Raw genomic sequence first — 26821 nt, 5'->3', positions numbered from 1 at the left:
TTTTTTAAACTAATAAGCTAATTATTGTGATTTTGTTAATTATGCTATAAAAATAGAACTCATACTTGCATCTTTTTTAAAAAATACTTCATCATTTTGAGGTCTTTGTGACAGAAGGTAAATTTCTGACTTCCAACATTGACAGTGGAGATATTTTAAAGAATTTTTTCTGTGCCTTTTTTCTTATACCCCCCAAAATTGGCATGAAACTATCAAATTATAATCACATAGACTATAAAGTAACTATCAAATAATAGAGGTTATTAGTAGTGACTATATGAAGTTAAAAGTTTATGTTTCAGTTTTAGTTTAACCTTAATCTTGCAATTTAAGAAATAAAGGTTTGAGAGCCAGCCCTGATGGCCTAGCGGTTATTAAAGTTTGGTGCGCTCCACTTCAGCGGCCCAGGTTTGGTTCATGGGTGCAGGATCACACTGCTCGTCTGTCAGTAGCCATGCTATAGCAGCAGCTCACATAGAAGAACTAGAGGGACCTACAGCTAGAATATACAACTATGTACTGGGGTATGGGAAGGGGGGAAAAAAAAAGAAGCAGATTGGCAACAGATGTTAGTTCAGAGCAAATTTTTCCCAGCAACAAAAAAGTGTCAGCATTAAAGCAGTGGCCTACCCATTTAAAAAAAAAAAAAAAAAAGGCAAGTCAAATCTAGCTTCTGATATCAAAAGGTTAGTTTAAAATGATTAGTTTAAAAAAAAAAAAAGAGGGCCAGCCCGGTGGCTTAGCAGTTAAGTGCGCACGCTCCGCTGCTGGGGGCCCGGGTTCGGATCCCGGGCGCACACCGACGCACCGCTTCTCCGGCCATGCTGAGGCCGTGTCCCACATACAGCAACTAGAAGGATGTGCAACTACGACATACAACTATCTACTGGGGCTTTGGGGAAAAAGAAGTAAATAAATAAAATTATAAAAAAAAAAAGAAAGAAGGAAATAGAGGTTTGAATGTTCCCGTTATGTATCATACTAGATGCTCTCACTCTGAATTTTCACCACATGGGGATTCTCCATCCTGTATCCATCCCTGTGATAACCATTATTCAGCACGTACACAAAAGTCTCTGTTCATGTCCCCGCCGTCTCTCTCCAACCTAGGAGCTTTCCCTTATCTCTTCTCTCTAATCTTTGCAGTCATTCCCTGTCTTGAGGTACTACTCCCTAGTGAAGGTTTAGAATTTTATCTCAGTTCCCTTTTTCAAACTTTCTTATAACTCCTTCTGTGCCTTTATTTTAATTTCAGCAAAATTAGCTAATGAATCATAATGTGTGAAGCATTGGGATAACAGACAATTCACTGACTTAACCAGTTTACAAGTTTTTTGTCAGTAGATACATTTTATAAGGAAGCACTTGAACTCATTGAATTATTATCGGGTAATTTATTGTTTAACTATGCTTTAGGTGGTTAACTCATGTCATTTTGAGCATCAGTGAATAAAAATGGAAATATTCAACTTACTAATCACTCCTGTTGCTGTTTTTACACAGTTATACCCATTTCAGTTTGTCATTCTCATTGCTCTCATTTTAAGATATAGTAACTGTAATTTCCCAGATACTTGCTACATTATACTATATCAAGTGTAAGTGAACCGTAAATGTTTGAAACGGCAAAGACCATCTACTAATATTTCTCTCCCATCATTAAATGGATTCTGAAATACCTTGCCCATATTGTATTGTCTGAAAAGATTGATTTTTTTTTTTTAATGTTTGTGCTTACATGACTCCACATTGTTGTTGCTATCATTTGTAGGACTGCTTCTCTTTCCATTTTGGCTAGGTGATGCTTGTGCTGAAATTAAGCTACCCTTTCTCTGATTGCACTTCTGGGAGATCTGTGTTCCTTTGATTGCCAAACAGCTATCCTGCATTGCTTCAAATTTTGCTTTAGTGAAATAGGCCTTTTACCAGAGATCAAATACAGAAGTATGATAAATCACTATTAAAGTTGGTCAGCAATTGCTTGCAATGGAGTTTTTCACTATTACTAGTGTAATACTAAAGTATTCTGTTATTGCCAGAAAATGAAACAGATGATGTGATTACATCAGAATATAATGTTATTGTTTGATCTTTATCATTGAAAAAGCAATTTTTTTAAATCAAGTTTCTACTGTATTTCGTGTCTTTCATCCAGTGTTGTAGCATCCCTCATGAAATGTATTGTTACCTATGGATAGACTTGGGTAATAGTCACTGAACAAATAATACAATATCTTACATTCTTAGAGTATAGTTTGAAGAAAATGGAACATGCTTGCAACTAGTTCTTTATGGGTTTATCTGATGAAGTAAAACTGGGGAATATTTGTTTTGGCCAATTTGGCATGTGAAATGAGCGGATTAAGAATAGACGTTAAGTGATCAGCTTAAGTGAAATAACATCTTAATGCACTATACATTCTATGCTTTGTATCTGTTTGTAAGAATACCAGTAACATATCAATAGATAGGGAATAAGAGGAAATACTTGAAGAGATTACAATAATGGCCTCTAAGAAAGGAAATCAGTTCAAGGACAAAGGCTGAGATTGTGATACTGGCGCAAAAGGATAAAAATAGCAACGGTGGATAAATAACTAGACAAAAATGTCAGGGACCTGAGTATTGATATGGTAACCAAGGATACTCAATACATCTCGAGCCAGATTTTCCCAGTCTAACCTAATTCTGGTTCTATATTAAATACTTGGTAAACTGAAATGTGTTTTCATGACACTGTATTACACTGATGCTTAATTATGTAGTACAGCCGTTAGGGACTATCCCTTGGGATGAATGAAGCTAAAAATACTCCTAGTATTTTTGGTAAAAGTTCATTGGAGAGTACCTGTTCCCACAGAACATACTACTAAAATTGGAATGACAACAGATAGCATGGCCCCTATGCAAGGTTGATACACACATTGAGAAAGTACTCCATATTTTTAAGCTAATGTTTTTGTTTGATTCACTTGCCAGCAGGCTGTTTTCCTGCTGCAAAGCAAATTGGTGGAGTTCATTTCCACTTCCTCCTTAGCCTGTCAGTATTGGCAGAATCACTGCCAGGATCACTGCAGCACAGTCCAGACCTTATCATTCCATTTTGAAAATACTGTACTTGTAACAGCCAGTTACAGCAATGATATATGAATATCTGCATTGTTCATTATTGGTGCACGGTACTATGTAATCCTAGGCACAGGCACCACAGTTGCAGGTTTATGGCACTTGGCCTCAGGAAATAGGGAAATCTATTGGATACTGTAGACCATTGATGGAGGTTTCTGATTGGTCCCTGATTCAATTTGGCCTTCTGGCAGATAGTACATATTTGTTAAGTTTGGAATGTTCAGTTGGCCAAAAATGAAAATAATACTCCAAAGCAAAGAGACCCTCTATGAAATATATCTGTATGCAATAAGGTGAATATATTGTATCTGCTAGTGCCCTCAATCAGAGTTGCTAGCTCCATCTTGATTAGACCTGATCAGACTGAAAATTTACTATTTTGGCATTTGGGGGTTTTTTTTCCTTTCTCTATGGACAGAAACTGCCTGTTCTGGACAGAGGAAGGAAGACAGAGAAGCTGGTTCTACTGAGAAACCTGTAGCTGACCCAAGTTTTGCTTTGTTTATAATGCCAGTATAAAGTTGGTATGCAAGACTCATATTTTCGTCATTGTCAGGAAAGACCATAACGTTAATCAGTGGGGTGCAGACAAGTTTTAAGCATCCAGACACTAGAGGGGTCCCACCAGAAGGAATAATACTTGACTAGAAGTCCCAATAGTGACTAAATTATATCTTCATCCTATGACATAAAGAAATAAGGTAGCTGTTCATTCTTGATGAAGAGAGAAAAAGACAAAGGGGAACAGTGTGAAGTGTTTTCCAGAAAGTCATCCACCCTCACCCATGGTAGCGAGAAAACGTGAAAGAAGACTGGTGAGTTGTTCAGAGCCGTAGAAAGGCTTATGAAGGCATTACGCTATACCAGAAAGAAACAAAAATAAAAGAGGAAAAGCCATTTGATAACCTTCAGGGAGAGAAGTTCTCGTTCCTGATGCCTTATGGAAACATCTTGCCTTCAGCTTGTGCCTTCAGCTGGTTTATTACAGGTCTTGAAAAGAACCAAATCAAGTGAGCTGGAAGACACATTGTTACCATTTTCTAGATGTTCTTAATTTAATTAAGATGTTGAATCTAGATGTCCTTAAGCTCTTTAATGAATTTATCTGTCTGGACCCAGAGTGAGGTACTCCTCTGTCTCGAATCTCCTTAGATCACTAGCAGCCAGGAAATAACTGTTATAGAAATCAGCCAAGTCCAGGATGGTGTTAGCTTCATTAGGGCAGGAAATTATTTTCGGTGAAACCCCTAGGTTTTTGAAAGAAAAAGAGTTAGTTTCAATACTGACTTTAAGCAGAAAAGGAGAGCCCTTTTGTAATTTTTCTTAAGTGAACTCATCAATAGTGAAAGGAACAATGAATGGTTGGCATCATCTCTGTAATTCCAAGTAATAGATGGATTTTCTTCCTGAAATATATGGGACATGAGTCTCATTTGTACAGGGGAATTACAAAGGACTGTGATCCCCATTTTTTAGTTATCATCAGTACTAAGTTTGGTTATAAACTTTTACTTGTAAAAAGTGAAGCTTTCAGGACCTTTTCTCTTTATGTTCCATGGGAGCTAAAATTTTTGCTTAGCAGGGAATTAGAGTAACATTTCAGGAACCCCTCCATATTTTGCATTTCCTTTATAGCAAGCCATGCTTCCTTGCTGGGCTGGTCTCTTCATTGATCTCATATTGATTAAATTTTCCCGGAGGCAATCAGGTATATAACGAGGCTGCTATTTTCACTGTCTGTTGAAGTATACTCTTGGTCCTTAAACAACCCTTAAATACCTTAGGGTTGTTTCTCTCTTTATATAAAAGATACTACTTTGTTACCATTTTACGGGGAAATTTCTCTCTTTTCTCCTTGAAAAATTATCCTCCACATTATACCAAGTTTCCTTTAAGTATTGCTTCAGTGAACTAAATAATGTCTTACTGAATGTAGAAGAGAACTGTGTCATTGGTTTTTAGCCCAAAAAGATCATTCCTGCTTACTTCCAGTCAATTCAAATATAATTAAAAGGCATTATTTTAACATGAAGAGAAAATCAGTAGTATGGTCTATTTCGTTTCCCTTCACTGCTAGCTTTTTCTCACTGGTCATTATTTTTTTCAATCCAAGAGCCAAAAATATTTGTAACCATGACTTTGCATTTTTAGTTATATTACTCATTGCAGTTTTTCCCCTTTTTCTTTAAATAAGAAAACCAATATAATCGCACATGTAAACTTAAGGAAGTAGATTTTACACATTACTTACGGCATAATTCTAAAATAAGAATTTTTGTGTGTATTTCCATCTGCTTTTTGTTTATGTCTCTTGTTGACTTATATTTGATTGTTTTCTCTTGTGTTTTATGATTATTGACATATGGCAGATGTCCATTTGATGCTTATGCTCTGCTGAGAGTGTACAAACTGAGTTAAACAGATAAAGGCCACATCCTTTGGGAATTTTGTGGTTCAATAAGAATACAGAGACATGTATAAAGATGAAGACAGATATCTGTACAGATATCAAATACATAAATAAAATATTCTACATCAAAAAATATATATAAATATTTTTAAAATACTAGTATCTACCATCTCCTTACAGCAAACCTGAAACAATAAAGTTCTGGCCCCTTTCTGGACACATGGATCTAGATAGCATTGATCCAATAGATAAGAGAGAGGGAAGATAAGAGAGAGGGAGCATGAATTTCCATGCTCCAAGCACTATGCTAAGGATTTACATGTATATCTCATTTAATTCTTATAACATCACTATGAGGTAGTAACTATTTTTATTCACCTTGTGCAAATAAGGAAACTCCTTGAAACTTCCCCTCCTGAGAAAGTCTGAAGAGTTGCAGAGTCCTCCCTAGAGTCAGTAGAACTGAGGATGATGGAGCCGTGATCTGAACCAAAGCAAAAACACTCTGGTTAGACAATTTCTGCGTTACCCTTAGAACTAGACTGGGCTCGTATATGTTGTTCTCTTTGCTACTAAATAATGAATAATACCATAGTTGAAAAAATGTAGAGGTTTCCAAAATGTTTTCAGGTCCCTTAGTTGTTCATTTGCTACAGGCATTAAAATGTTAAACCTCAAGTCACTGGATTAGATTCTTTTTATGGAATGGTTAGCTTTGTCCTTTTCTTTGGGCAAAAGGAGGCACCCTTAATCCTGTCGACTTGTAATACAATGCATGCCATTAGTCACCGGATGAGCTGGTTAATAAAGAGGAATCAACTACTCTTATCTACTACTAAAAAAACAAGGCAAAATATTAATGTATTTTTTCATTGGAAGTAGTCATTCTTTTAGTTCTGTATTTTGAAATCTTAATTTACCAAATACTACCATCTTGATCTGAAAAAGTAAATGGAGTTTCTAGAGTTGCCTGATTTACAATTTACTTCTGACTCCCTGCTGCTTGTTTTATGTGAAGCTATGAAAATCTGCCTTGACTCCCTCACAAAGATGAGAAAAGAAATATTTCCCGGAAAACTCTGTGTCACTGTGGAAGTATTTGTCTTGTTAAATTGTATGATATTATGAAATATCTCTTGTATTTTCCATATTAACTACATTTACCTTTCCTCATAATTCTATTTCTCTAACCTTCACCTCTACCTATTAATAGTCTCCTTTTCAGCTTAAATTTTAAGAAATTTAATTTATCCTATCACACACTAAAATTTGAATTTTTAAACTTCAAATTGGGAAAATTAGTGATTAGATATTTTGAGATTTGGTACAGTTTCTTTATATATCTAAGATATAGAATTTAAATTCATAATTTATCTGACAATCTAAGATCAAGTATTTATTAATCTGCACTTCATTAATGGCTCTTTTGTTTGTTTACCACATTTCTGCTACTCACACTAGATTCTTTTAACCCAGCTTAATAAAGTCGTTGTTCACATTTATTGATAAACAAAAGTCTACATTCGTATAGACATTACTGACCTAGACCTTAATTGTTTGTCATTATTTATAAAAACCCATTAGCACAGACCCTTCCTAAGCCCATCTGTGGACCTCATATTAGGGAACCCTTGTCTTGAATAATGCATTAAATCTCTGAAACGTAGTTTCATAACACCTTTCATCGCACTGTGAATTTAATATTGAAATTGAATTGCATGCCCTACCAAAGGAATTTGAATTTTCTACATACTGGTCATGAGAACTTGATTTTCCACCCTGGAGTTAAGGTCTCTGAATGACTAAAGGAGTGAGTTAAATCTGTTTTCTCATGGGCAGCTTGTAAAGGTCAGTGAAGGACAGCACTTTGAAAGAAATGGATAATGTGCATCCTTCCAGAGCTAGTGTATATTACAGCTGTCCCTTTGGACTCACTCCAACAGCTCAGTGACTCTTACAGGAAGAAAATTTTAGAGGCCCTAACTGGGGCTCAAAAAAATGGTACTGAAAGACACTTGCTTCCCATGCACATCCACTGCAGTGCAGTTTGTTTAAAACTTCTTACACCTCAAGGTCAATCGGTCTCTCAGTGCTTTTGATTTTCCTTTGTAAGGTATCTTCAGCCATCTCTTTCTTGCTATTACTATTGCTGCCTCTCTTTGTTCAGGCCTTTGTTACATTTTCTCTGGGATAATTTCAAGAATTTAGTTTTCCTACTTACTCCTCTGTGCTCTAGGACTGTAGTGACCCAAAAGAAGACCCTATCCTAGAAAAGTTCACAGTCTAGCAGGAAGTCAAAGTTGGATGTAGATAATTTTAATAAGAATGTATCAAGGTACAGTTGTAGAAATCCATTGTTTTTTGTTTACTTCCTTGTTCTGGTATGAAAATTACTGTTAAAATTTACTGTCTTTGGGCAGGAGGCACTGAGAGCCTTTCAGTTCGTAGAAGGCCTGAGCCTGCATTTACTTCCTGCTAAAGGGTTGGGTCTGCATTAGCAGTCCAAGGGGGTAGATGGTATTGCTCAGCAGGAGTAAAGACACCTTTCAGGACAAAATCAGCAGCAGAAATGAACAGTAGCCTCAGACTCTCCATTGTCGCTTGACTTTTATAGTGGAAGGTTTCTTAATTCTTTGGGCAATTCAATATTTTTAATATTTGATGTGCACTCTTTCAGCCCAAGAAGACAATGACATTTTGACAATTTGTTTTTCAATTCCTAAACTGAAAGCCTTTCCCCACTTATATTAATTAGAACAGTATTTCCAGATTTCATCATTTAAGGCAAGGGTAGTCAAACTATAGCCCAAAGAACATGACAGTAAACTATCTCGCTTGAATTATGGTTAAAGGGTTTTGGGGTAAAAAGACCTAGGGAAAATTCTAATAGCTGTCAAGTGTGTGAAGAGATGGAGAGGGCAGAATGCATGGAATGAAGAAGTTGAGGGATAACTTTAGAAGTGCTCCACAAAAACTTCCGTATCAGGTAGTGAGTTCCCAACACTGAAAATATCCAATTAAGTGACTTCTGAGATACTTTCCTATTCAAGATTTTAACTTAACTGGCTTAAAATGAATGCTTTTTTTTTTTTCCAAAGGACTTAGTGTCTAAGATTCTGGTTGCGAAGACAGGATTGGGGATGACTTATTAGCCAATGTTCATTTACAAAATTCTCCAGTTGATATGAAGTAATTCTGATACCTTATCAGAGGTCAGCATTCTGTAAAGAGCTAGATAGTAAATATTTTAGGTTTTGCGGGCCACATGGTCTCTATAGCACCTGCTCAACTCTGCTGTTGTACTGCGAAAGCATCATTAACAATATGTAAACACAGTTTATTGGCTGTGTTCCAATTAAATTTTATTTACGAAAGCAAGTGGTGAGCTGGATTTGGCCTGTGGGCCATAGTTTGACTACCCTTGCCTTAAATGATGAAATGTGGAAATACCATTCTAATTAATATAAGTGGAGAAAGGCTTTCAACTTATGAATTGAAAAACACATGTCATTGTCTTCTTAGACTGAAAGAGTGCACATCAAGTATTAAAAATAATGAATTGCCCAAAGAATTGAGAAACCTTCCACTATAAAAGTCAAGCGACAATGGAGAGTCTGAGGCTACTTTCTACTGTTCATTTCTGCTGCTGATTTTGTCCTGAAAGGTGTCTTTACTCCTGCTGAGCAATACCATCTACCCCCTTGGACTGCTAATGCAGACCCAACCCTTTAGCAGGAAGTAAATGCAGGCTCAGGCCTTCTACGAACTGAAAGGCTCTCAGTGCCTCCTGCCCAAAGACAGTAAATTTTAACAGTAATTTTCATACCAGAACAAGGGAAGTAAACAAAAATCTCTAGTCAGCAAGGTTCCACATTTTGTGTTCCTAAGCTCATACAGCAGAGGTTCTCACATCATCGTTGGTTTCTTGGCCTTTAGTTTATAGACTATTATAAAATGGTGGTCAAATGTTGTTGCTGACTAGAAATGAATAGCAGAGGAAGAGGAGGCTACTGTCATCAGGCAGACTGGCCACAGCTGAGAAGTGACCATTGACTGCTAGAAAACAAGGGGAATGGAGCATTGTAAAAAGCACCATCTCCAACCTGGGGTCATTGGTTTTAGGGCCAAAAATACCCTCAGACTCCTCAGTAATACTGAAGAGCCTTCTATATTGTGTTTTAGTATAGCACAGTAATTGGTTTTATAATGAGGACTGTAGCTCATCAAGAAAAGGGTAAATTGTGAATTTTATATACTCTTTCAAGAAACCAGGACTGCCCAATTAAAATAACTTATCATTAAACATATAAAAAATTAGGATAAGCAAAGCCAATTTACTTCCTAAGACTTCTAAATAGCTGTGATTTGTCATTAGATGAATATTTAGTCCTGGCATTCTAAACTCAAAAACCCAATAGAGTAGTTCCTTGACTCTTAAAGTGTTTTATTTTTTAGCAAATATATTTTTGTGACCTCAAACCTCTAAATTGCAGAGATTTGTATTTTAAATATTAACTTTAAAGTGATCTATTCCCCTCTGTTGCCTTTCAAATAACTTCTCTTTCTTTGTAAATAGATTATGCACTTAATTTTGGATAATTCTACCTTCTTTATCAACATTTAATTTTTTCTGTAGTGTAAAGGCACTTTTATTTAAAATGTTATGTACTCTGATTTCTTAACTTTTAGGGATTTTTCTCCAAATTCAGGGATTTGAGAAGATATAGTTTTTATACTTTGGTTTAATGTTGGATTATATCCTCTCTATATATATATTTGTGTGTGTGAGAAAGACCGGCCCTGAGCTAACATCTGCCAATCCTCCTCTTTTTCGCTGAGGAAGACTGGCCCTGGGCTAACATCCATGCCGATCTTCCTCCACTTTATCTGGGACGCCGCCACAGCATGGCTTGACAAGCGATGCGTCGGTGCACGCCCGGGATTCGAACCGGCGAACCCCGGGCCTCCCCAGCGGAGCGCGAGTACGTAACTGCTTGTGCCGCTGGGCCGGCCCCTGATTATATCCTATATTTGAAAAGCAAATTTTTTAAGAAATCTGAATTTAAAAATCATGAAAAAATGTTATCTCGTTCTTTTGCTCAAAATACTTCAGACTCTCTTTTATTTATAATGTACTACATAAAATTCAAACTCCCTAACTTGGAGTCTGCCCACCTTTCTGGCTCCTGCCTGCCTCTCACCCTCCTTCATTATCACACACCCTACCTGGTCCCATGTACTTCAGACTCAAGTAATAAAAAATACCTTGTATTGCTGGTTAACAGGCTTTGTTCTTTCATGGCTGGTCTGTGACTTTACACACATACTCGTGTGGCAGTCTAAACCGCCCTACTCATCCAGCTCTCCCATGTCCAAGCTACCCCTTCTCTGTGAAATCCTACTACTCTATACTATTCTACTGAAACTTTACCTCTCTGATGCCTTCCCTAACTTCTCAGGCAGTTGGAGATTTCCTGTGACTTTTCTCAAGTTTCTATTCTGTCTTATAACAGTTTTCCATTGTTAAAGTTGTTGCTGTGTCTTGTCTTTCCCGGGTTAACTGTGAGTCCCTCAACAACTGAAGGGAAAGCATCTTATTTACCTTTGTTTTCATAACATATTTAACCTAGAGCCTGGCAGCAGCAGCAATTTCTCCAAAAAAAAGGAATAGCAAGGGATTCCTCACACCTAAGCAGTAGATACCTGTACCATTTAAATAGGAGTATTAGGAGTCTGGAGAACTAGGAGCAACTGCAAAAGAGTCAACATCTGAGCACTCAGTACTTTCCAGAGTTTGTGAGCCTTGCGTTACCAAGGCTACCTTCAAGTTTCAGTGCTTGAAACTGGCACTACTTTATGAAGCTCCTTGTTTACTTACCTCCCTCTGTAAAAGAACCCAAACCCCTTTTCCCATCACTCTCTGGTGCCAGTCCTGGATAATTCCTAATAGCTTGAAAGGATAATATGGGTATACTTTACAGGTTTATTATTAATATTTAACATATATTGAGTGCTTACTGCGTGCCAATCTCTTTGTTTGCGTGTTTTTCGTGTATTACCTCATCTAAAACAACAATCTGATGAAGTACGTATATGTCATTATCCCAGCTTAACAAATGGGGGAAAATTGAGGTTCAGTGAGATGAATTAAACTGCTCAAGGACACACCTTTAAACTAAGGCAGCCAGAATTTGAATCCATTCTCTTATTCACCACCAATGAGTATTACCTGGCCATAACTGAAGCCCAAATAGCAGCATGACTGTGATAGGCACTTTGAAATCATCTAGACGTGGATTCAAAATCCATATCTAACATTTACTGCTGGCGAATAAACTTTACTTCTCTGACCTTCGGTTTCCTCATATGTAAAATAGTAATACCTACCCCAGAAGGGTTATTGCCTGCCTAAGCGCATGATATATACTAAATAGTAAATGTTAGCTCCGTTCACCTCTTCTACACGTCTGTTCATGTGAGCTCTGAAGTAATGGTTTGTACAGAAGACAAATAAGCAAGTTAGCATCCTTTCTCTTTTGTGTAGTACTACCATAATGTCAACCAGTGCCTGCCTTCTGGGATCTCCAAGTGTTTTATGGCTGTGATTGCATTTATTCTCTTAATGCGAAGGGTTGCCTTGAGTATTTAATAGTTATTAATTGCCCATAAATATCCTATAGTAGAATAAGGATTGGCATCAGTGATCTGTCTGCTGTACTAGACTTCTCTTTTGTGAATTCTTAGGGAACATGTGAGACTCTGTGGGTTGTTATTTATTATATAAAATAGTTGCCCCCATGATTCTATAAAATAGACCTGTTAGTGCCATTCAACAAAGAAAACTGTAAACACAGCTGCTGTTTTGGTGTGGCTTGTGGTTTGGTTTTGTTTTCATTTGAACTTTTTTATGCAGGCAGATCATCATTTAAAAGTAGTCATTTGGCATTTTCCCTTGCATTCTTTAAATTTTTGTGTGTGTTTTTAAAAGTTTAGCTCAAGTCACTTCTATAATTATGCACACAGGTTGATCCATCTGGTCTTTTTACCAGCCAATGAATTTTCTTTTAAAAGTATAGGAAATAGGATTATTGTGGTTTAAATCCTATAACTTCAGTGAGTCTCTTTTTATAAATTTGAGGAAAAATATTTTCAACTATTAAAAAATAATTTTATATACTTTATCTTCCAGTTGATTTCTATATTTCCAGAGATGGAGGGAGGGCTTGAAATTTCTGCTATTTCTACTTCTTACCTCCTTCGTATGTTATAACTCTGAAGCATACGATAAACACTTGTTTGCAACTGAGATTTGGTACAGGAGAAATGTCTGATCAAAGTAGGTAGGCCCTATTGTTTTCTGTAGGTCACACTGGCCATGAGGTGAAAGATGGATTGCAGGGGGAAAACATAGATGCAGGGAGACCATTCAGGCCTTTGCAGTGGTCCAGACAAGAAATAGTAGTGACCTGACCCAAGGTACTAAGAGTGGTAGTGAAGGAGTCTAGACAGATTCAAGAGAGAGAATTAACAAAATTTGTTGATAGATTAGATATTGATAGGTATGACATAGACGAGTCAGAGACAGCAGGTTTCTGGATGAGGTGCATCGTGCTCCTCACCTCTTTCTCATTGTGTTTGTTCAACTCCTGCTTAACCTTAAAGAATTCAGTGTATATGTTACCCCCTGTGGAAAACCTTCCCACTCCAACTTCCATTGACTTAGGTGACCACCCTTGATGCTTTCATGGCACCTGGCACTTCTCCATGAGAGCATTTTTTCTGTTTTATACCTGTGACTATAACTACCTCACATCCATCATACACATAATCTTCACACTCTTGACTTTGTCTTGTGAGGGCAAGGGCCACGTCTGTCTTATTCATCATTATATTCCCACCTAACATGGTCTTAGGAACAGCAATACATTTTTGGTGAATAAACAAAGTGTCATTTATTGCTATTGTCCACGGTGCCTGTTAGAGTAATCAAATATAGTAAGTTATCTGGGCCTTTTTGATTCATTTCTCTAGCTTAACTTTCATTTCTTTTTTATTTCTTTAATATCTCTCACTTTAGCTTTTCTTATACCTTTACAGTTTTACTTACTGAATAAAAGAATATGTAAACATAAACAGCAAGAAATAAACTTGTGCTTTGTGGGTTTTGACAGTATCTTCCAAAAGAAGCCCCAAGATAGTTGCCTAAAAAAATGAGGGCTTCAAATTGTAATCGTACTTAATATATTTTAAAATATCACAAGTGCTTAACATAGTTGGTTGGAACATTGTACTGACAAAGAGAGTCAATGGGTATGTAGATCAATTCATTTCAATCAGAAGTATTAGGACTGGGTTATTTGATAAAGTGGATGAATCATTGCAAATTCATCATATCTCAAGGAAAATGTATTGATAACACTTTATACTATAGTGAATATATGCATAAATTATACTTAAAAACAGAATGGTCTAAGATATCACTTAGACAGTAATCAGTACAAAAAAGGAAATTACAAAGATTGATTTAAGAAAGAAAAAAAAGACTAAGCCATGTAATTTCTCATTACCACAGGTAGGTAGGTAAGGAAAAGGATTTGACTTCTCTAGCCTTTATTCCTCTTTAAAATGAGAGCAATAGACCCATGATCTAAAAGATCCTTTCCAGCCCAAATTCTGTTGCTCTATAAAATAGAAGAGAATGACAAAGATGATATGTGATGGGAATTTTGGTTTCAATACAACTTACAGTTTATTCTTAGCAAAGCCTCAGCTCAGTCTTGATAAGACCTGACTTAAAAAAACATTTTATTTGAATGGATTTTTTTTTTATTAAATAACTTTGGAATCAATTTTTTCAGCCTAATTTGGAGCAACAATCTCTTTCAAAATATTTAAGATGAATTACTGTTACCTACCTTAATCAATTCAAACTCCAGAAAATGAATTTTTACGTTTAGTATTGCCATAAATGTATTCTTCTATAGTTGTTTCTCTTTTAACATGTGTTTTCTCTCTTTGGTTTAGATTTGTGCCTTGGGACAGCCATACATCTAATTCCTTAAAGTAGTTTTATGTGTAAGACTTGTAAAGGATCAGAACAATGCCTCCAAGACCATCATCAGGTGAACTGTGGGGCATCCACTTGATGCCCCCAAGAATCCTAGTAGAATGTTTACTACCAAATGGAATGATAGTGACTTTAGAATGCCTCCGTGAGGCTACATTAATAACTATAAAGCATGAACTATTTAAAGAAGCGAGAAAGTACCCTCTCCATCAACTTCTTCAAGATGAATCTTCTTACATTTTCGTAAGTGTTACCCAAGAAGCAGAAAGGGAAGAATTTTTTGATGAAACAAGACGACTTTGTGACCTTCGGCTTTTTCAACCCTTTTTAAAAGTAATTGAACCAGTAGGCAACCGTGAAGAAAAGATCCTCAATCGAGAAATTGGTATGGTACAATTTTTGACTAAATGGCATTGTCGTCCTATTCTAAATGCAAATAACTATGAAACTTAACTATTTTCTCATTACTAAAATATTTCTCTCTGCATCAATTACCTTTGTAATCTTAAATAGATTTCAAAATAAAAATCATTACAAATCTAAGTATTTTTTGACTGTGGGACCAAGGAACTATTTTTAACACCTTGGTATTCTATAAAGTTTTCTTTAAGAAGTGTCGTTTATAGAGATGACTTAGATTTGTTATATCCCAGTCCTTTTATTATTTAAAAAAATAATTAATATGGATAAAGTTTGATGCCTTTGCTCCAAATTGCTGAATATATTTTATATATTAAAAATATTTGAGTCCTTGTCAACTCTTACTATATGTATTCATCAAAAATTTTTTAACCTAGAAAAACTTCTTTACTCTGTTGTGATCTTCTGAATCTACCAAGTTCCCTATTTGTAAGAAACATGTTCATACTGTGTGTTTAATAGAATATTATATTCTGTATGTAATTTTTTTAAGGTTTTGCTATTGGCATGCCAGTGTGTGAATTTGATATGGTTAAAGATCCAGAAGTGCAGGACTTCCGAAGAAATATTCTCAATGTTTGTAAAGAAGCTGTGGATCTTAGGGATCTTAATTCACCTCATAGTAGAGCAATGTATGTCTATCCTCCAAATGTAGAGTCTTCGCCAGAACTGCCAAAGCACATATATAATAAATTAGATAAAGGTAAGAAAATTGTTAGTCTACCATAGTTGGTCGCTGTACTGAAAACTTCTGTCTCTGCCTATATTTTTGTACAGTCTTTCTATCCCAGCTAGATGATAAAGCTTCTTGAAGGCAGGGACTGCTTATACTGACAAGATATAGTTGAGTGCCAAATACACAACTTGTTGCAATCAACATTTATTGATTGAATGAATTGTGTGCATATGGTGCTGATCGCTTGGTGAATTATCTCAGAATAAAACTGAAGAACTTGGAGTTGGAAATTCACTATTACAGAATTACAGCTGATTATTTTTTTACAAATAAAAACAAGTATAAATAGAAACATTTTAGGAAATTTTGGAAAAACTTTACACATTCTTGTTATATACAAAGAAAAAATAAATATCTTCATCTTAAATGCAATAATTAAATCTGATCATAATGAGTGATAATATATAGGTTGACTTTTGACAATGTATCAATTTCTAGAATTAAGTTAACATGAAAATAAATAAACTATATTGTTTTGGAAATGAAAATATCATTGTATCAGATAAATATCTGTTTTATTCAGAATAACAAAGTGAAGGTTTCAATTCAAAGTTACAGAATAGATTAACTCTTACACACTGTTAAATATAAAATTCTGTTAGTAGACAAGTTAAGACTTCTTATTACTATTTCATTCATATTATTCAAAGTAGTTTGATGCAATATAACATAAGATCTTTATTTGAAATTCTTTTCTACTCTAGCATACTTTTTAAAATGGAATGCTCTTTTCATTTTTCCCTAACATTCTTTATGAAAATTTTCCAGCACATAGAAAAGTTAAAAGAATTGTGCTGTGAACATCCAGACCACACTAACATACTTTTAATCTTTCCATTTTCATCACCTTTTTAGTTGTCCCCTGGCTTAATTAATCTTAAAAGGAAAAAATTGGAAAATTCATCTTCCCCTTCCTCCCCCATCTTTTCTCATTCTGATTCAGCATCTTTAAGTCTCCATGATTCTTTCCCATAGTTACCAGAAACTCCTCTACTTTGGTACTGTTGAATCTCTGGTACCATCATGAGTCACTCTTCACAGGGGTTGTATCCATGAAGCATGTCATGCAGTTTAGAATGGAAATTAGCTTGGTCTCAGGTACTTGTGACCCCCTAGTCAGTTTTGCGTGCTTGCCATAAAACATGAGATTTGGTCATAGTCTGGCAGCCCTATCAGATTTGAAGATTTGCTATTTCTACCTGATATTTATCTATATTTAATTAGATTGATTATAAGTCATTTCTGATTATGGTTAGAGTAATGGTAGTGCATGCTTTTTGAAATTTGGCTCTTGAAAAATGAAATATATGTGGTGATTGCATCCTATATTGTTTTCCTGTTATAGGGCAAATAATAGTGGTGATTTGGGTAATAGTTTCTCCAAATAATGACAAGCAAAAGTATACTCTGAAAATCAACCATGACTGTGTGCCAGAACAAGTAATTGCTGAAGCAATCAGGAAAAAAACTCGAAGTATGTTGCTATCATCTGAACAACTGAAACTCTGTGTTTTAGAATATCAGGGCAAGTATATTTTAAAAGTGTGTGGATGTGATGAATACTTCTTAGAAAAATATCCTCTGAGTCAGTATAAGGTGAGTAAAAGTTTCAGATATATTAATTTTAAATTTAAAAAGTAATTACATTGAGGACTAGTATCTATATTTTTAGGACATACTTTCTGAAAATTAAATAATATTAGTAAATAGCATTCATAAGTTTGTTTTTTATGCTATATTTAATTTGAGAGACTGATGATGAATTTAATTTGAGAGAACAGATGCTGTTCTTCCTTTAGATTTTATATAATTAATATTTAGGGACCTAATTGTACATATGCAGATAAGCTGATTAATGTTTTTGCAATGTAACAATAGTTATATCATTGTTGAGATACAAACATTTGATATGGTGTCTGTTTAATTGTGCCATAAGGTAAGAGATAATGATGTTTCAGGTATTCTTCATGCAAAAAATGCATCATGTGCTTTTCTGGATAGTTTCAATTCTATAGTGGAAATACTTTTATTAGCCCATAGGAATTTTAAATAATATGGATCTTGCACAGATGGCTTCTCATGTGCCTTACTTTTTTAAAAGGGAGTTTTTGTATTCATTTGAATATGCAACATAAGCAATCAAGTCATCGTGCCCCTTGTCAAAAAAAAAAAAGCCATGTTGGCAGTTACACTAACCCCAAAATATGGGGTATTTCATAATTTTTATTCCCTCTCAAGCAATGGTACTAGAAGGAATTAAAACAGACATTTCAAAAAATCCATGATCTACTGTTAATTAATATGTACTGTTAATACTTCCTACTCTCTATTTCTATTCATTAAATAAATACCTAGAAGAAGCAACTATATTTGTTCCAAGCATATGCCAAGTACTGATTTTACAATACCAAGCAAGACATGGTTCTGGCCTTTGGTTGCTTACAGGCTAGTGGGGTTTATGGGTAGGAAAATAGGCTATTAAAATTTGTATACAGTAGCACTTATATTAAAAATCTCTATCATAACTACCATTTCTAAGTTGAAACCAATGCATTTTAATATATTTATAAAAATATATCTCATAATTTTATCAGTCTCCTCTCTTTGTGTTTTGTTTGTTTTGTTTTGTTTTTTTAAGAAAACAAATATTTCTCAAAAATGTTGGGACAGAAAAGCAAGTGGGCAGCACCCCTTGGATTTGACATCAATCTGACTTAATAGATTGAATGACTTAAACGCTGTTATTTTTCCTTTAACAAGTACAGTGTTATCATGAGTATCCTCTGATCCTTGTTTTTAATTCCCTTTTTTTCTTTGCTTCTATTTAAAGGTAGAACTATAGTGTCAAAAGCAGACCTTATTTTTTTTTCTTTCATACAGTTTATATTCCAAGAGGTGCTTGATTGATCCTTTGCTATAAATAACTCCCAAATCTTCGTATTTTAAATATTATGAATATAGCAACTGCTAAGAGATGGGGTCTCTGTTTGATTGTTTTTATCACCTTTGCAAATTAGTTTGAAAATTCTCTCATCGTACTCATATGTTGCTTTTAAAATGAAAAACCTTACAAGAAATGGCTTCTCCCCTGCCGCCTTAATCTCTTACAGTATATAAGAAGCTGCATAATGCTTGGGAGGATGCCCAATTTGATGTTGATGGCTAAAGAAAGCCTGTACTCGCAACTGCCAATGGACTGTTTTACAATGCCATCTTATTCGAGACGCATCTCCACAGCTACACCATATATGAATGGAGAAACATCTACAAAATCCCTTTGGGTTATAAATAGTGCACTCAGAATAAAAATTCTTTGTGCAACCTATGTGAATGTAAATATTCGAGACATTGATAAGGTAAGGTCAAGTGTTGATACTTACTATTTTGTATAAATTATTTTATATAAACCTTTTTTTATTGAACTATATAATAATTTGTTGACCTGCAGTGTGTTTTCAGATGGCTAGAAAACCACCCATCTACCTTAGCTGTTACACAGCTTACAGTCTTCTGTCTGTAATTCTAATATCCCTAATTCTAATATTCTAATAATTCTAATATCCATAATTCTAAGCTCTTAAAACCAAAAGTTTTACAGAATTTATTTGGCAGCAAAACCTGACCCGACCTGTAATAAGGTTTTTTATAGTCTTTATTTACCCCACTTAGTGTAAATATTCATGAGTTTTGTTGCAGAAATATTTATGGAGTGCTACTCTAACTGCTAAGAATATTAAGTAATATTTAGTATATGTGGCAATTTTTCTTTCTAAAATATGAAAAACTCTGAATTAACACACATACACCTAGCCTAAAGGGATTGTAGGCTTATGTTGATCTTTAATAGTCTGATGTCCCCCTGAAAGCAGCAGCGGATCTTGGTGAAGAATCTGCATCAGTGTTAACTTATTATATATGTGAAGAAAAGAAGAACGGAAAAGCTACCTCTAAAGAAAAACTTTTAATTATTCTCTCATTCATATCAGTTACGTTATTTTGATATTGTTTAATACTGCTTTTATCTAGTATGTGTGTGTGCGTGTGTATATGTATGTGTGTATATATTTATATACACATACTTTTTTTTTTTTTAGATCTACGTTCGAACAGGTATCTACCATGGAGGAGAGCCCTTATGTGATAATGTGAACACTCAAAGAGTACCTTGTTCCAATCCCAGGTAAGCAGGTATATGGATTTATGTTTCCAAAAGTCATATTAGCGTTTAGCAATGTAATCAATAAAAGTAGTATATTTTACATCATTAATTTTATACAAGTCATATAAATTACTAGACATTTACATATAGAATATAAGGACTTCCTGTCAAATGAGTATCAGTCACAGGATCACTTTATTGATTCTCTCTAAAATTTTATTGGAAGGGTTTTTCTGGTTCTCTCTTCCCATTTTATCAAGGAGAGAACAGAATATGGTTACAGTTTTGTGCCAGTGAGTCCCCACATTAGATCCATAAACCTAGCGTTTTATTCTTTTCTTATCTCCATTTTCATTTACATTAGGAAGTGAGAGTTGGCAAACAGCTGCAGAGCCAGACTACTCTGAAGCAGTTTCCCTTACATCACTCCCAAGAATAGATATTTATGACATTCAAATAAAGAGTCTCTGGGAACAAATCAATTTCTTAGGGGGAGGGGGAGTTATTGGGAGCATTTTAAATTATTACTAGCTAGATACAATGAAGAAATAAAAGGTAGTGTAATTCAACAGCTTGTCATCTTGCCATTTCTTTGCCTCTCTCTGTAGGATCATTTGGGAATAAGAGTCTAACCCTAAATATAATAGTAAAATTTTAAAGAGAATTCAAATTGGTATTAAAGATAGACTTTGTAGGCTAGCAATAGAGCTAACTAGTGAATCCTCCGGAAGAAAATTTCATAATGAATTTAGACTGAGTTCTAGGAGAGTCAAGAAATACTTCTGGTCTTGTAATTAAGTTACTTACTAGACGTGGCTGCCCATCTAGAGCCTGGGTAAAGTTCAAAGAGATGGTGGCCTTCTCTACCAAGAGGAAGGGAAATAATAGTTCCTCACCCTACCTGAACCATTGTAGGTCAGAAAGTACATCATTCGGGTTAGAAGTTATGTTGTGGCGACAAACAACCCCAGGATCTTTTAAATTTTTGTTAGAACAACAGAAGTTTATTCCCCACTCATACTGCCTATCTGTCACAGGTTGGATGGGGTGGTTGTGCAGGGAACAGAAAAACAAAATTTGAGGAAATAATGGCCAAAAATCTTACAGATTTGGTGAAAACTATAAAACCAGCTAGGAGTTCGACAAGCCCCAAGCAAAGACCTCAAAATAATATTGGGTAGATTTATCCTAGTTGTTTCAAGTACTAAAAGTAAACTAGCTGTATAAAAGTAAGAGGTAAATTTATTTAATAATATAAGATTAAAATGGCAAAATTTTAGTAAATTAAAGTTGCTATTTAGAAAGGACTTATATTTGATTATCTTTTCAAGAATTCTCTAGTCTAAAATCTCTATGGTAGTAGTATGAGGATTTAAGTAAATGTTTAACTTTTCTGTATTTACAAAAAAGAGTCATAGATAAAAGAATATGAAATTATTAGAAAGATAGAGAAGTAGATTTTAAAAATTCTTACTGAGATAGATTTTTCTGAATCTGTGCTTTCCATAAATCTGTGCTTTCCATATGCTAGATAAATTACATACTTTATGATTTCTTCATAAGAATGTTACCAGTTACCTTCCAAACTCAGAACCAGTTTGGACTATATATATAAAACCATTGCATAAAAATAAAGAACTTAGTTGTGTGTGTGTGTGTCTGTATGTATGGACTTTTTAGAAGAAGAGAGAAAAATGCCTTATTCGGTTAGCATAGTACTGAACAACTACATTCATAGGACATAGCTCTCCTAGAAAATGTGTAGAAAACTTCCCACTAACTAGAGCTATTCTAAAGATTTAGAAGTAATAAAAAGTCCTGGGGCCGCCCGGTGGCTTAGCGGTTAAGTGCTCGCGCTCCGCTGTTGGCTGCCCAGGTTCGGGTCCCGGGCGTGCACTGATGCACCGCTTCTCCGGCCATGCTGAGGCCGTGTCCCACATACAGCAACTAGAAGGATGTGCAACTATGACATACAACTATCTACTAGGGCTTTGGGGGGAAAAAAAAGGAGGAAGATTGGCAATAGATGTTAGCTCAGAGCTGGTCTTCCTCAGCAAAAGAGGAGGGTTAGCACGGATGTTAGCTCAGGGCTGATCTTCCTCACCAAAAAAAAAGTCATTAAGTACATTTAAGTAAATGTATATCTAGTCCCACAGTATTTCTTCTCCTTGCATTAATTGTTTCTTTTCTCTTTATAATTCCTTCTTGCTAAGTTCTCACATTTTAAATGTAAGTTTTCTCTGTATAAATGGGCCATATATTTCTTTTTATCTTTGTCTATAATCAAAGATACTAGAATAAGTAGAACTTATTTTACTGATGAAGTTTTATACCTTAATTTAGCTAATTAAAAATAGAACTTTTATACCATTTTATTGTTGTCTTGTTTTATTTATAATAAAAAAATAGAATAGAATTATGAAGAAGCCATTTGAAAAGTTTTCAAAGTTAACATCTAGCACTTGAACTTTTACTATGGACCAATTATTTCTCTAATTGCTTTACTTATGTTATCTCATTTAATCGTCACATCAACTTTATGAGAGTAGGAACTGTTATTAGTCCCATTTCACAGATAAGAACACAGACAAAGCAAGGGTCACATATTTAGTAAAATAGTAGAAACAAGATTCTACTCCAGGTAGTCTGACTTCTGAGTCCATACTCTTAACCATTGCTGTAATTTTTTTAAAAAAGACTATTTAGTGTACTTGGCTCTTTACAAATATATCCACCAATATAGACATAATTTCACATGTATCATCCAGTAAATTGAAGGCAATTTATCATAAAAAAATTTTTATTGTCACTTTTTGTAGCAACTTTTTATTTTTATTATGAGTGTCAAGTTTTATTACCTCTTATGAAGTAGTTATTCTGAAATTTACTTTCTCCTTACATATCCTTCATTTTATTTACATACTGACTTATGTAAATTAATGGGTTCTTCTGAATAAAACTACATCATATTTAAATGTAATTAAATATAGTTGTAATCATAATAGGAAATCTTATTTTATCTTGTTTAGTTTCCCTTTTCTATTTCCCTTTTCTATAAGCTAATTTGTTTTTAATTTTTTTTACTGAAGTATAGCACAAATGCATAAAAGTATACAAATCATAGTTGTACAGTTCAGTGAATTATCACACAGTGAATACCCATATAACCACTATGCTGGTCAAGAAATAGAACATCTACCAGCATTCCGAAAGCCCTCCCTCATGCACCCTTCCCAATCCTGTTAACCTTTGGTCCTCCCCAAAGGTAACTACTATCCTGACTTCTAACACTATTGGATAGGTTTGACTGCTTTTGAATTTTATATAAATGGACTCAAGGAGTAGATAGTGTTTTGTGTCTAGCTTCTTTCACTCAATGTTGTGTTTGTAAGATTTCATCCATATTGTAAGTAACTGGTGTTCATTCCCATTGCTGTGTAGTATTCCATTATATGACTATACCACAGCTTATCTATTCTGCTGTTGGACGTCTGGATTATTTGCAGTTTGGGGATACTATAAATAATTCTGTTAACATTCTGTGCACAAATGTGCACATATTTGTGGTTTTATACCTAGAGGTGGAGCTGAGTCATAGGTCAGTTTTAGTAGATTATGCTTTCCAAATTGGTTGTACAAATTACACCTCCACTAACAGTATATGAGATTTCCTGTTACTACACATCCTTACCACCCCTTGGTATCATCAGTCTTTATAGTTTTAGCCATTCTCCTGTATAGTGATACCTCCGTGAGATTTTATTTTGCATTTTCTGGATGACAAATGATATTGACTAGTTTTTCATGTCTATTAGTCATTTGGTTATGATCTTGTGAAGTATCTGTTCCTGTCAATCTATGGCCTGTTTTTCATTTGATTTATCTTTTTCTTGATGATTTGTAGGAGACATTTATATACTCTGGATAAAGCTTCTTTTTTGTAAATTCTTTTTTCTTTAAAATTTTACGTAGATGGAATGAATGGCTGAATTACGATATATACATTCCTGATCTTCCTCGTGCTGCTCGACTTTGCCTTTCCATTTGTTCTGTTAAAGGCCGAAAGGGTGCTAAAGAGGTAAAGTGTTTCAGAAGGAACAATTATATTCATCTCTAAAAACTCCTAATTATACTGCTGATTGAATTTTTATCAAGAAAGGGATATTATTCTTTTCTTTATTTAAAAAGATTTAATGAATAATATATCATAGAAGAATACCTTGGGAGAGCTTCTGGAATTTATTTATGATCAGTGAGTATGTCCTGAGTTCATATTGATACAGTTGATACATGCAAAGTGACTACACACAAATATCTGTTAATTGACTCCATGCAAATATCTGTCTTGCTTGCTTTGGTTCATATTTCCTACTTATAATTAAAGAAAATACATGTAATTTCAAATAAGAAAAAGGAAAGAAAGTACTTATACTTTGAAAAAATTAATGTGGCTTGTTATAGATGTCATTATAGAGACGGTTGTTGAATTCTCCTTTCTGGGAAAGAAAAGGGTTTTGAAATGCGTTTTATAATTTAATCCATAGAGTGGTGAATATTTTTATGTTTGTTTTTAAGGAACACTGTCCATTGGCCTGGGGAAATATAAACTTGTTTGATTATACAGCTACTCTAGTATCTGGAAAAATGGCTTTGAATCTTTGGCCAGTACCTCATGGTTTAGAAGATTTGCTGAACCCTATTGGTGTTACTGGGTCAAATCCAAATAAAGTAAGCTTTTTATTATCATAAGTTAGATTTTTTTTTATGACAGTCAAGCAAATATATATAATAACTTTTATTCCATCTCTTAGGAAACTCCGTGCTTAGAGTTGGAGTTTGACTGGTTCAGCAGTGTGGTAAAGTTTCCAGATATGTCAGTGATTGAAGAGCATGCCAATTGGTCTGTATCCCGAGAAGCAGGATTTAGTTATTCCCATGCAGGACTGGTAAGGCAAATCACTGAGTTTTCTTAAGTATGAGTCATAATCAGTGGATTTGGGTATATGCTCTTTGTATGGAAAAGGTTTCATGTGTTTTAGTTACACTAGCATAGATACTGTAGGCTCTAGGACAGTATTGCAATATTATAAAATTCTCTATATGCTAATATTTTTACTACAGCTCTGCTTATTTTTAGTTTATTCAGAGCCCTAGCCTGCCTTCATCTAACAAATATTTATTGAATACTGTCTACATATATGTATTTATCGTATGATAGGTACTAGGAAATAAAGTTGTGACCTAAAGAGACCTCCATTAAGTGTACAATCTAATGGTGAAAATAGATATTAAACTGGTAAAAGCAGAAATATAAGATTTTAGGTCATGGTAAGTGCTGTGAAGGAAAAAACAATAGTGTGCCAAAAATGACTGGCTGAGGGTTGGGGGGAAAGGCTAATATATTGGGTTCAGGAAAGACCTCTCTGAGATAGTAACCTTGAAGTTGAAACCAAAGTATAAATATATTGTTAGTTGAACTTGGAAGCAGAAGAAATAGCTTTACCACCATAGTCCAGATCCCCTAGAAAAGAGTATATATGAAATGGAGTTTAAATATTGATCTAGTTGTCTGATCATGGCCATAACTTTGGAACCACAATATAACTGGGTTCAAAGACCATTAACTCTCCCTTATTTCTCAAGGGCAAAGATGTCATTGCTAAGAGAAGAGGATATTTTGGTTCTTTGGTGTCTCTTTCCCCAATTTCCAAATTTATCACTTTTTCTTTGGCCTGGTTGTAGGTTATAGATAGACCATCCAATGAATGTGGGGCAAGAGGTCCTAAAATATGCCTACCCCAGTAGCAGTAAGAGCAGCACCCAGGGGCAGCCTGGAATCCTGCACTAAGGAACTTTATTTACAGCTCACTTTACAGCTATGTTCTCAGTAAGGAGTTTACCAATCCCTTTTGTAAACTGAATAATAATAACCTTCCTGCTTATGTACTTTCAAAGATGTATAGAAGATATTGTGATGAGTAAAAATTAATTTAAAACATTATCAAATTCTATCAGATACTAAAAGTACAATTAACTTTTTTTTTACAATTAACTTTTTTGACATTAAAAAGGCATTCTCTTTCTTGAAAAATGTAGCCACTGTTCTGTAAGTTTAATTTCTTGATGATGATATTGCTAATATTTATCAAGTTCTTACTGTATACCAAATGCCATACCAATCACTTTTCACATTTTCTCATTTAATCCTAAAAGCAATCTCTATGAGAGTAGGTACTTTTATGATCCCTATTTTACCAGTAGGGAAACAGGCTTAAAGAGTATAAATAACTTATCCAGTGTCACTGTTTAATAAGTATTGAGCCTGTTACTCTCTACCATTCTGTTATAACTGAATAAGAATTCCTTAATTTTGAAATTGGGATTAAAATACTGGTGAGGGGGCCGGCCCAGTGGTGTAGTGGTTAAGTCTGCGTGCTCCACTTCGGTGGCCCAGGGTTTGCAGGTTCAGATCCTGGGCACAGACATACACACCACTCATCAAGCCATGCTGTGGCGGCATCCCAGATAGAAAATAGAGGAAGATTGGCACAGATGTTAGCTCAGGGCTCATCTTCTTCAACAAAAAGAGGAAGACTGGCAACAGATGTTAGCACAGGGCCAGTCTTCCTCACATCCACATACAAAAATACTGGTGAGCATTCCCATGAAATGTCCATAACCCTATCCAATTAGTTATACCTGTGAACTAACTGAGTTACCAGAATCAAGTGACTTGAAAACTCATTTATCTCCTGTTTTATTCATACATTCAGTCATGGAACTCAGTTTGCCATCAGAGTCTGTTGAAGCCAATTTTAGCTTTTGAGTTTCTTTTTTGAGCTCTTTGTAAGGATTGATAGTTTATGACTTTTTTTCTTTCTTAGAAGAATTTTTTTCTTC

At 34.8% G+C, this 26821-nt stretch overlaps 1 protein-coding gene and 1 pseudogene across 2 annotated transcripts in view; both read left to right on the top strand.

Moving 5' to 3' along the window:
- Nucleotides 1–26821, top strand: part of PIK3CA (phosphatidylinositol-4,5-bisphosphate 3-kinase catalytic subunit alpha) — a 72029-nt gene that overhangs the window by 29245 nt on the left and 15963 nt on the right. The window contains exons 2-9 of one of the 2 annotated variants that reach the window (XM_058556307.1): nt 14564–14991; nt 15520–15729; nt 17108–17358; nt 18873–19118; nt 19857–19942; nt 23894–23999; nt 24497–24649; nt 24733–24867. In XM_058556307.1, coding sequence (XP_058412290.1) covers nt 14640–14991; nt 15520–15729; nt 17108–17358; nt 18873–19118; nt 19857–19942; nt 23894–23999; nt 24497–24649; nt 24733–24867 — 1539 coding nt within the window. In that variant the 5' untranslated portion in view covers nt 14564–14639. The remainder of the gene's footprint in view (nt 1–14563; nt 14992–15519; nt 15730–17107; nt 17359–18872; nt 19119–19856; nt 19943–23893; nt 24000–24496; nt 24650–24732; nt 24868–26821) is intronic. The other variant, XM_058556308.1, reaches the window with a different exon arrangement.
- LOC131415098 (U6 spliceosomal RNA) lies at nt 2850–2947 on the top strand (annotated as a pseudogene).

The sequence above is a fragment of the Diceros bicornis genome, chromosome 15, assembly GCF_020826845.1.
Source record: "Diceros bicornis minor isolate mBicDic1 chromosome 15, mDicBic1.mat.cur, whole genome shotgun sequence".
NCBI lineage: Eukaryota > Metazoa > Chordata > Mammalia > Perissodactyla > Rhinocerotidae > Diceros > Diceros bicornis.
Note: the sequence above shows the minus strand (reverse complement) of the source record. Positions and strands in the feature narration are given on the sequence as shown.